General features: G+C 42.6%; 1 protein-coding gene across 9 annotated transcripts in view; it reads right to left on the bottom strand.

The window, feature by feature from the left end:
• The window catches only part of RAVER2 (ribonucleoprotein, PTB binding 2), a 67,498-nt gene that overhangs the window by 53,525 nt on the left and 1,309 nt on the right, over window positions 1–12,664 (bottom strand). For all 9 annotated transcript variants that reach the window (XM_054833126.1, XM_054833131.1, XM_054833134.1 and 6 more), the window contains exon 2: window positions 3,191–3,257. In XM_054833126.1, the coding sequence (XP_054689101.1) occupies window positions 3,191–3,257 (67 nt within the window). The remainder of the gene's footprint in view (window positions 1–3,190; window positions 3,258–12,664) is intronic.

Raw genomic sequence — 12,664 nt, 5'->3', positions numbered from 1 at the left:
ACCATCACCCTACAGACAGCCGGAAAGGGCCCACACTCCTGGACAAAGGTAGCACCACAACACTCCCCACATCCCTACCCACTCACGATCCAAAAGCCACCTACAACATGCCCAAACACACAGGCAAAGAGTGACACATCACCCACCATAGCTGTACCCCATCCAGGTCCCACACACAGCTCGCAGATCACACCTACCCACATTCAGGGACAAAGGGAGCACCCAACACCCACCACCACTCCACCGTGCCATCCTCCACAACCAGCTGCAAGGAACACGCAGCCGTCGACAGGGAACCTCTGCAAAACGCACCGTATCTGTACCCCATCCTCATCCTACAGAAACAGAGAAGGTGTCCACCGCCGTGGGCAAAAGACAGCTGCGCCACCCATCATATCTGTACCAGATCCAGGTCCCACAGCCAGCTCACAGCTGCAACGCAGCCATGGACAATGGGAGCACCGCAACAACCACCTTCTCTCTACACCACCATCACCCTACAGACAGCCGGAAAGGGCCCACACTCCTGGACAAAGGTAGCACCACAACACTCCCCACATCCCTACCCTCTCACGATCCAAAAGCCACCTACAACATGCCCAAACACACAGGCAAAGAGTGACACATCACCCACCATAGCTCTACCCCATCCAGGTCCCACACGCAGCTCGCAGATCACACCTACCCACATTCAGGGACAAAGGGAGCACCCAACACCCACCACCACTCCACCGTGCCATCCTCCACAACCAGCTGCAAGGAACACGCAGCCGTCGACAGGGAACCTCTGCAAAACGCACCGTATCTGTACCCCATCCTCATCCTACAGACACATGAAGGTATCCACCACCGTGGGCAAAAGACAGCTGCACCACCCATCATATCTGTACCATATCCAGGTCCCACAGCCAGCTCGCAGCTGCAACGCAGCCATGGACCATGGGAGCACCGCAACAACCACCTTCTCTCTACACCACCATCACCCTACAGACAGCCGGAAAGGGCCCACACTCCTGGACAAAGGTAGCACCACAACACTCCCCACATCCCTACCCACTCACGATCCAAAAGCCACCTACAGCATGCCCAAACACACAGGCAAAGAGTGACACATCACCCACCATAGCTGTACCCCATCCAGGTCCCACACGCAGCTCGCAGATCACACCTACCCACATCCAGGGACAAAGGGAGCACCCAACGCCCACCACCACTCCACCGTGCCATCCTCAACAACCAGCTGCAAGGAACACGCAGCCGTCGACAGGGAACCTCTGCAAAACGCACCGTATCTGCACCCCATCCTCATCCTACAGACACATGAAGGTGTCCACCGCCGTGGGCAAAAGACAGCTGCGCCACCCATCATATCTGTACCATATCCAGGTCCCACAGCCAGCTCGCAGCTGCAACGCAGCCATGGACAATGGGAGCACCGCAACAACCACCTTCTCTCTACACCACCATCACCCTACAGACAGCTGGAAAGGGCCCACACTCCTGGACAAAGGTAGCACCACAACACTCCCCACATCCCTACCCTCTCACGATCCAAAAGCCACCTACAACATGCCCAAACACATAGGCAAAGAGTGACACATCACCCACCATAGCTGTACCCCATCCAGGTCCCACACGCAGCTCGCAGATCACACCTACCCACATTCAGGGACAAAGGGAGCACCCAACACCCACCACCACTCCACCGTGCCATCCTCCACAACCAGCTGCAAGGAACACGCAGCCGTCGACAGGGAACCTCTGCAAAACACACCGTATCTGTACGCCATCCTCATCCCACAGACACAGAGAAGGTACCCACAGCCATGGTCAAAAGGCAGCTGCGCCACCCAACATATCTGTACACCCTCCAGGTCCCACAGCAAGCTAAAAGGTGCCCGCAACCATGGACAGCAAAGGAACCGCAACAACCACCTTCTCTCTGCACCATCATCATCTTACAGACAGACGGAAAGGGGGCCACAGGCATGGACTACTGCAGTGCTGCAGCACCCACCTGATCTCTTCCCCGCCATTACCCTACAGACAGCCAGAACATGCCCAAAGACATGGGCAAAGAAGAGCCGCATCACCCACCATAGCTCTACCCCATCCAGGTCCCACACGCAGCTCGCAGCTCACACCTAACCACGTTCTTTGACAAAGGGAGCTCCCAACCCCCATCACATCCATACCTTATCACAATCTTACAGCCACCTAAAACGTGCGTGAAGATATAGGCAAAGAGAGCCACATCACCCACCGTATCTGTACCATATCTGCGTTCCACAAGCAGCTGAACAGCGTCCACAGCTTTGGACAAAGGGAGCACCCACCACCCACCACCAGTGTACCATGTCCACAAGCAGCTTGACGGAACACACAGGCGTCGACACGGGACCTTCCCAAAAACCACCGTATCAAATACGATTTCCAACATAAATAAACCACAAAGTTTTGCTCCTTAGTGGCAGGTGTCAACAAACACTATTATCCTCACAAAATCCTGATAGAAATCTATCACATCTATTGTATTAAGATTTTGACTTGGAAACCAAGGTCGACTAAGGAGATAGCCTAGGCTATGGCAGTTATGGTGATTTGGAAGGACGGGAATGTGTAAAGAAATATTTTTCCGTTTCTGTACCTCTAACGTGCTAAAAATCTGTGAATCCCCTATTTAGCCAATTAATTTGTAAATGCAGAATCAGACTTAAATAATTCAAGATTTAATTCAGGACAACATTTTCTGCAAAGTCTTGAAGTATTCCTTTAATAAATGGCTTCTGGCTTATATTACCTGACAGAAATGCATCTTGAGCTAGCTATGTTTTCCGCTGATCATGTCATCGGCACATGTGGTTTGTCCTAAGAGAAGTCTCAGGACTAGTTTTTCAGAGGAAATCAGAGGGTTGAGGTTAGCTTTGTCCCAAAGAGACGCTCACTAAGGGAATATGCCCGAGAGATACCACAGTGGACCAATCTACTTTTGGCTGACATCAGTAAAGTTTCCAACTCCCCACTGGCTTCAGTAGAATGTGACAAACTATGCAGCCAAAAAAGGCACTGAGGGACAATCAAGTTACATGACAGCAGATAAGTTGATGACTTCATACATAGCAGATGATGTTTCTTACTAGTTTTATCACAGAATTGAAACATATGATACTGGAGGATTTGAAGTTCTTACCTGTTCTTTTATTTCTGTCCACATAACAATACTTGATTTCATAATCTTTAAATAAGTCATGGATTTCCTGAAAGAGAAAAGTACAAGTATTGTAAGGCAAGTAATTCACCAGACCAAAAAAGTGCAAAAATTCATCTTTAAAAAAAAAAAAAAACCCACCAAAAAACACAAACGACAAAAACTTTCCCAATAAACAGAAAACCTCACCATAGAAACACCATCAAATATTTTTTTTAAAAGAGATGGTTATAATACTGCAGCAATGTTTTTATCTCATATAAAAAATGAGCTTACTGGCTTTCATTAATTTACTTTTCATTATATCAAGTCACATAAGCACAACAGGGTGTTCTGTTGACTGTCTTTTGATAAAGATGAATAACATCAGAGTTCGTTAAATAGCAAAATCTCCATGATTTCTTCAAAGTACAGCTAGCATAGTTAAAATACCACACAGACAAGAAATTCTGGCAATCTCACATCATGCAGTTTACTGAGGGCAGGCAACGCTGTCATAAAATGGAACAGTTGCTTTAGTTTCCTGTAACTGCTCAAGTTCACTTTAACAGATTTTCGCTCTTTTAATAATGAATATTCTTTCAACCAGCAGATAATTTTGCCCAGAACACCCCCTGGGAAGTATCCTCTGACAATTACTGCACAGAGGCTCAATGAAAAATCAATCCCAAGAGCACTATTTGCTCCTGCTAATTAACGGAGAGAGAACAGGGGTGTACGAGGGGTGAGGTAGGAGCAAGTCTAAGAGGTGTGTGCCAGTTTGCTAGACCTATTCCTCATCAAGAGCAAGGTGTATGCATGTGCCGCACAAAAAAACCACAAACTATTATCAATTCGGTGGTGAGAATGCAGAGATGAACATTAACTATGCCCAAGAAGAAACTATGAGTAGTAACATGGATATATATATTCTTTTACTTGGATAAGTCCCATACACGATAGCGAAAGACCATTTGAGTAGGCAATATAATCAACCAACTTTGTCTGAAAATTTAATGCAGACAATTTCCAGTAGCCCAGTCTTTTTGCCAGTTTGCTAATTCAATATATATAGCCTAGAGGTTAATTGGGTTCTCTGTGACCGGTATCAGGTGCATATCTCTCAGTCAAGTGAACACCAATCTCTAGTTTCACTGGTTAACAGCTGTCAAATACTACATTAATAAAATATGGCAGTGTTTCTCAAGCTACCAGGCATCATCTAATCAGATGTGATAAGGACATGGTTTCTGAAAAGCAAAATACGCCAGGCACAATTCAAAGATTCAAGTCAGGTAGGCGATTTGCCTGTGGACATCTCTCAGCAAGGATTAGACAGTAGTTCATTCTCAGTCATGAGAGACTGAGAAGACACTTTCTGCACAGTTGTGTACAGCTCAGCTGTACTGTGGCACTGAAAACTCTAAAGAAGTGATTTCTGTCCCACTTAGAAAAAGAGGCACGTATTTACCTTTTCTATTTCCCTATAGTATTTTACAAGAATAACACTGAAAGTTTTACATGATGATTAAGTAGCAGGAAGTATTATTTCAAACAGCTCTGAACACTCTTTTGAAGGTTGTCTATGAATCAGATGATTCCACATTTCCCAGTAACTGTTTGAAACTTTAATTGAGAGGGACAATAGCCTATAGTGAACATATCTTCAGAGGATAATCATGAGGTCTCATGTAAAAAATGATGTGAACATAAGGAAGATTTAAAACAAAAACATAATTTAAGCAAAGGAATTTTTGTAAAGGTTTTAACACCAATTTCCACAGGTTGTTGCGAATGGTGCCAGGTTTGTGCAACGGGAAGGTGCTTGTTCTTGTGCTCTCACAGCCCCCATGGCAGGGCTGAGACTTTTACCTGTGGAACTGGGATTGTGTAGTATTTCAGTGAAAGTACTTTTCACATAAAGACCGTTTGTGACAATTTACAAAAATAAAACACACCATGCCAACTCTTAAGCAAATGTATACTCCTTCAAATTAGACAGATATGTAAGTATCTGTGTACATTAGACTCAGATTCTTCATAATACTTTGAGAATTACTAAGCTGGCTTTTGCACTTGGGCAATTCTCTAAACTTTACTTTCAACATCTCACAACACTTACGTCTGTTAGAAAAGAACAAGCACTACTACCATTTTAATGTTGTTAACAGTTTGTATTCCCAACAGCTCAGAGTAGAACTGCCAGGGAACGCAACAAGAACGCTTTACCTGCTGTTCCTAACCAGGTTCAGCCATGCACCACCAAACACCCTGCACCAACAGCACTGAACATAGTGGTGTAAGCAGTTAGCCAGTATTTGGGCCAGAAAGGAGTGTTTACACGGAGAGGAGAAATGGGTCATCCAAGTCAGGTATATTCTCTGGTGCGATCCTATTAACTTGCAAGGAATGTAAGCAGAGGGCTGTTTCCCTGAGCACAGCAGAAACAAACAGCTGCAGTTCGTTCCCTGTTCCCGACCTCGCAGCAGCCTCCCGACCTCATGCACCCGGGGAGCCCGGCCTCTGCACCCCCGGCCCAGCTACGCCAGCTCTCTCCCCGCGTCAGGACCTACCACCACCACTGCACACCCCCACAGAGAAGCCGTCAGCCTCTACTCAGGCTCTGCAGCAGAAAAACCTTTTGCCCTCCCCAGGTCTGCCTTACCATGGCATTGCCTTCTGCTGGGCAGCCACAAGAGAAAGGTGACGCAAGCACTCACCATTTAGCACGCAAGGTTTAGCAAAGCAGTAGTAATAACCCAGTGGTGGTACCACGTGTGAGCAGTGGCTTCCACCCCCATCCGCCATCACTCTGCCCACCTCACGATATCCACATACAAACCACCTGTTGACCAAGCCTGGCCACTATTAGTATTTTTTCCACATAATGTTTACAAAACTGCTTCTCCTAAAGGACATTTTCCTCTTTTATAAATGAATGACTCTACTAGTCTAAAAAAAAGTGCCTGACAATAACCACTATAATCATCGTTTAACTGTGTCGTATCAAGTCTAAACCAAATGGCAACATCCACTAACATGCGGAAGGTCCATAGCTGCCACGAGCGTCACGCAGTGAACGTCAGGCTAGATTACAGCATTTTGACAACAAAAATTGTAAGCAGCTCTAAAGCTATCTGGCAGACATACAGCAGTCAAGGATCCCATGAAGTTTCCAACACAAACACTGTTTATAGTGGTGCCTATCTTGGCCCTTAATTATTGCTCTCCCAGGATGGACTTGTACTTGGCTCCTGAACCAGACGTAAGACTCTGTACCAACTCTTGGGCACGGAGGTGTGTTGTACCTGAGCAAGGCAGCTCCCAGGGGATGTGTCCCTGGTCAAAGCAAGGATGATACGTACTGCAGAAAGGGAGCGGAGGAGAGAAAATGGAGGAGAGAGCTTGCTTGGAGTAACAGCAGTTGCATAAACACGTGGGCCATGCCAGCAGCTCTAACTAAACATCTTGGAACAGAAATGTAACCAATAATGCCTAACTACTACGCAGCCCCTTAAACTTTCAAAGTTCTTAAAAGCAGACTTTGAAAGCTAGTTAATTTTATCATCAGTAAAAATGAAAACCCTAACTAGAAAAAAATCAGTTCATACTTTAAAATTAGCAGAAAAAGCAAACCCAAATATATTAAAGGGAGTTTAAGAGAAACCACTAGTAAATATACTGAATAGACATTAAAAATTGTATTATTTACTACTAAAAGAAATGCGGTCTTGAAATACTTCAGTTCTGGGCCTGTCCTGTCTTGTCTTGGGTAGAAAAACCGGCAACATGAGTTTTTACTACATACTATCAATTTGAAACTTGCACCTCTAACACGGAAAGAATGCCTGCCTTAAAGAGGATCTGTCTTTATGCTTTATTACCTGCATTGTTTTAAATGCAAACAAGAAAGGGAGTCATTAACAGGCCCATTTGCCCTATACATCAAATTAGTAAAGCTCTATTTCTAATAAAATCAGCTTTTCATACCCAGGATCTCATAGTGCAAGAAGAGAAACAGGCAAGAAACACCCAGTCATCACCTGGAACAACATACCATGTAGATAAAGCCTACAGCAGCCTGAACCAAAGTATTTTTCTCTCTCTTGATGTAATACTGAATTGTGTTATTCTGGCAACAAAAATATTTAACAATTATAATGGTTCCTGGCCAGATTTCTACAGTAAGCTTTAGTGGTGTTTCCAATATAAACACTGTACGAGCCTGGTCTATAACTTGGCTCTCAGTAAGTAGCTGAAGGCCTAAACTTCACATGCATATTCTTGAAACAGGAATCAATTATGTTTTAAGTAGTTGAACTAAATAACATGTTTGGCTAACTAAGAAGTTTTAAATCATTTCATAACTAAAAAAAGACTTTGTTTTCATTTCTGCAGGCAGAGCAGGAGAGAGGAGGAGTTCTCAGGAAAAAGCCTTACATTTACAAATGATATAATGGGGTGTTCATTTAATTCAAATTTTAGACCACTAAATCTTTGAGTCCATGACATGACACATGGATTTCACTGCAGAGATATTAAAAAAAAAGTCTGCTGTGAAAAAAAAATAAAAGAAAAAACAAAAAGGTAGTAAGCAGGAGAACATCAAGACAGTTTAAAATAATCATCTGTTGGAGAGTAAGAAGTGGAGGCCATAGCACCAACAAAAGGGTTAGATAACAAAGCACAAGGACTGATGCAAAGCATAATTTTAAACATCTCCTGTCTACTAATGACCACAGAGGTAGGAAGTCCTCAGATTTACACCAACTGGGCATCGACTGCCAGATAAATCCTCCCCTGCTCCTAACAAGCAAAATTTCAGACAAAGATTGGGCTCACCATACCATATAGTATGTTCTCTTCTACCATACCATACAGTATCTTCTCTTCTTTGACAACTTTTCGAGCTTTTTTCAATGTTGCATTAAAGAAAGTTCTTAGATGAGCAATGGCTGTAGGATCAAGTCTAGGAGGTGTAGCAGATGTCTACCTGCCCAGGCATCTAGGAACACGGAGCTCTGAGGTGTGCCATAAAGCTTTTGCTCAGCACATTCCCTCTTCATTTCCACAGTCACAAACTATGAAACCTGAAATAAAATCATGCCTGTAATTCTAGGCTATAAACTGCCTTTGGAGTGAAACTTTTTCTTTGAGAATTGACTCTCACTTTTGTAAGATCATACCCTCCAAAGATCTTTAGTAAAGTAATATAAGAAAATGTTAAGACAGAAGAACGACAGTTTCTCATCAAACTTATGGTGGACATGGAATGAAAAACATATTTCTGTGATCTTCCAGAGACATAGTAGTGTGTTGATAAGAGGAACACTATGGGACAGGAAATTAATTTCACCATCCTGGATATACGGGGTGATATGCAAGCTAAATGAAAGATGAAGAAGACACAGAAGAGGTAACATGAGAGAGCAAGAACACAAAGCAAAAGAAAAGCAATAAAGAAAATCAAAAAGCACTACATCCTAAGGCATCAGAGCTACTCACTATCCAGTAAGTATGCCTTTCATGTTCAGTCAGTGTGACGGAGGACTAACTAAAACACAAAGGCCCCTTCTACTTAAATGTCTGGCATACAACAGATTGGGAGAGAGTACTTCCTCAAATCATCACAGTTCATTAAAGGCTTTCGATCAGAAAGGAACAAAGAAAAATTGTGGCTAAGCCAGGGACAAAGAAGGAAAAAAATATACCAACAACCTCACCAGAAACAGAATCATGTTAAGTACTGATTTGTCTTTTGATCAGGAACAGACACCAGTGAAAAAATCTGGACGGGTACGTCAGGTCCCAAAACACAAAATAAATCCCCATCCCGGGTGGACTGTACCAGTTCCTTATCAACACCTAACTGTTTCATCTTTCTTTAGATTCTGTTGTGCCAAAGAAAAACTACAGGGTATTAAAATAATTAATCAGCCCTACTTTACTTCATGTCCTACATTAAAGTAGAACATCCCCTCTATAAGATTTATTTTATAGCCTCAGATGTTAAAGGAGAAAAGCAGAAATGTGAATGTAATATGGTAGCATTTAAAGATAATCAAGCACAGAAGCAAGCTGGTTGAAAGCAAGTGCATTGTCCACAGCACTGACTCCTTAGCTGCAAAGAGGGGAATCAAAAAGTTGACAGCCCTTGTTGGTCAGCTAATCTCAGTAGTGAAGACTGGAGATTTTGCTACAAATCCCAGGAATCATTAGCAAGAAAGATAGCCCAAGGTCTCTTCTTTCTAACAGCAATTCCACGGGATCCAAACTGGTGTGTCTGGGTACCAGACTGCTGATTACATCACATTTATGAGCTACTCCTCCTATGGAAGTTAATCAGTCATAAATAAGGAACAACTAACAGTGAAAAAACAATGACTTAGGGAAACGAAAAACAATTCATTTGGGTAATTACAAAACCCAAAACAAACAGAAGCTGACTTGCCATACAACACTCCAGCAAAATAAAACTTCCCGCTTAGTAAGGCACAATTTCACTTCATTCTGGTCATGCTGAAGTTCTTGGCAACTCTTCACCAGCAAAGGAGAGAAGTTAGCTTCCTTCCCTCCCTCTGCCCACAGCAGTCCTCCTGCCTCCCAGAGCACTCAGAGCAGTTTTATGATAGTTCCAAGGACCTTCCATTTGTGATGCACGCCTTTGAACACTGCACTTTCAACATCGTATAAGACTGTGTTCCTTGCTATCGAAATGGATTAGTTAGTTCATCAAAGATGATGGTTCAGGGAGATGCACACAGAACATGGCAATCGCAAGAGATGTCCAAGCAAGACTACTAATTCATCACCAAGCACCAAGCAGAATAAAACGAACGAATGACTACAACCAAGGTTACCTTTAAGTGTCTTTGCAAAGATTCTTGACACAAACATCAGCCTTACCACAACATTGCATCAGAGGATATTAATGCTAACAGACCCACTATCTGACGTTTTTCAAAAAGAAGACCGACACCAATGGGACAATCTTGGCCACTAAGCAGAACAAAATACTGAGTAGATTTTTCGTATAGTTCACATATAGCTACAATGACAGAAAAACATCGGATTAAGGGAGGGAGGGAACATATAACATCAGTTAAGACAGGAGCTGATACGGTAAGCTGTCTTACAACACTGACCCAACTAACAGGAATCAGAGCAGTAACAAGTCCATTTCTATCTAATTTTATAGGTTCAGTAATCTAAAAAGTAACAAAAATATAGCTGTACAGATATCTATGGTGCTTCATCTCAAGATTTGGAGAGTCACAGAAACAGCGTATATGTCCATTTTTAGGTCATTATCACACCACATGTTTGGTAATGTGCACAGTTCAGGTACTGTGCTGCAGGAATCAGACGAGGATGAATATGGGGCTGTAACTGGCAAGTCTGGAAAACTCCAGTGCAACAGGTCACTACAAAATCGATTGACTTGCCAACTAAACAGTAAACAGAGACTTTGCCTTCAAGAACAGTGAAGGCACTAACAAAAATGTTTACTGCAGATCTGTCACAAAAATACCTTTCTCCATGGCCGTAGTAAGAGAATTGCTTGAAGAAATACTAAATCTGCAAATACGTATTTGCAGATTGAGCTACAAAGCCCAATGCAGAAAGAATCTTCTTGACATAATTTTGACTTAATTTGTTCCTCCTCTGGATTTGTTTCATACTGACGCTCAATGAATAAAGCTCGTAAGGGAATGCTGACTTACTTGGTGTGACAGACTGCAAAGTGCTTCCTTCGGGCTGTCCTCCCTCCTGAAAACAGGCTCTGGATTTCCTTAGGAACACAGATGTTGCCAAAAGCAATTCAAGAGAAATCCTACTTGCCAAGATTTCAAATGTGGGCAACCTTTGCCCTTTAACAATAGCCACCCAGCACCTAAAGTGCTGAATGCTTCTGACACTTAAAGATTTGTTTGTTTGGTTTCTAAGGCTACAAATCTGTGGTACTCTGTTTCTGGTTTAGAAACTTCATGGCTAAGGTACATTTCATCTGTGGCCTTAAGAGTAATTTTTTCAGTTTAACACAGGTGGAACTCCAAAGGTAATAGAAGATTACAAGAACAATAATAAATAAAAAAGTGAATAGGTAGCTACAACAGGCAGAGGAAAATGTTCGTTACCTAATTTTACCCGAAAAAAAAATTGGAGCTTTGTTCTCATTTTGAAGATGATGAACCTTCTGACAAAACTGAATGTCTCCACCAATCTATATCAGCAGAAGAGCTGTTTCTCGCTTGAAAACTATTTTGGTAAATCTTGGCCTCACTCTTCACATAATAACAATGAACAATAGCAAACCCAACTTCCCAATGATTAGAGATGAATTATGACATTTATGAAAACCTATTCTGGAAGAACTTGTTGCATTTTAACAATGTTCATCTCTTCTGATGGCGAACAAACTGGCCAGGTTAGCAATAGTTTATCTGATTTTACTTGCCTAACCAATCATTTCAAGAAGAAAACAGCAGACAAAACACCTTTGCACAGTGTTTACCAAGGGCGTTTAATTTGAAATAAAAAATGTTAAGTTTCACAGTAATTTTTGGAAATGCATGACAGGCAAACACACAGGTATATGTAACATGTCTGACCACAAACATACTTCTCCTTTCCAAAACTGCTCCAGGACAGAAACTTCCTCTCTATAGCACGACTACCCACACCAATAGCTCAACGATGTTAAAGATTAAAATGACATCTTTTGAAACTGTATTTCAAGATCTGTACATGGTGGTACTGTTCTACTAACAGGTGAATGTTAGAGCCTTATATATGGAGAAAAAGACATCTAAGTGCTACTTTTACATCATCAAAACAAAATGGCAAACTTCCAAAATACTCTGCGGCTGCCAAATTGGACCATCACACTAGTATTTCCTGTAGCATTCTTTAGCTGACCAAGCAACGCCAAACCCGATGGCTTCCATATAGGAGAGATGTACTTTTAACCAGTCCACCTGTGATTTCATGAAGTAGTACCTGCTCTTGTATGTAACAGGAGCAAGTAACACAATTATTCAGTGTTGGACAAAGTGATCCTGTTCTGGCTATCCACAGCAAGCATCTTGTGATATGTCAGTAAGCCCCCTCTGTCAACACAGTCACGCATGATGACTTCTTGAAGAGATGATGAAGATTAGCAGGGTTTTCCAAGTTGTGAGTTTGCTATTTATTAGGTCATTAGGTTGCTATAAATAGAGGTGAGGCTCTGTGTGTAAACCACCATGCAGGATCATAGCAAAACTGTCATATCTAAAATCCTTACTATGTACAATCACACTACAGCACGGCCGAACAGATCGAAAGGCATCACCTACGTGAGAACAAAACACCAAGAAGTGCAGTGGCAAGCAAGCTCCGTACTCTGGATCAAATTACACTGATCGCTGAAAGATTCTCTCTAAAATGAATGGCCCCTTTCTACCGGAGTTATGGAGAAAACGATCATCTTCACGT

This window comes from Grus americana, chromosome 8, assembly GCF_028858705.1.
Source record: "Grus americana isolate bGruAme1 chromosome 8, bGruAme1.mat, whole genome shotgun sequence".
In the NCBI taxonomy this organism is placed as follows: Eukaryota; Metazoa; Chordata; class Aves; order Gruiformes; family Gruidae; genus Grus; species Grus americana.
This window is presented reverse-complemented; position numbering and strand designations above follow the sequence as displayed.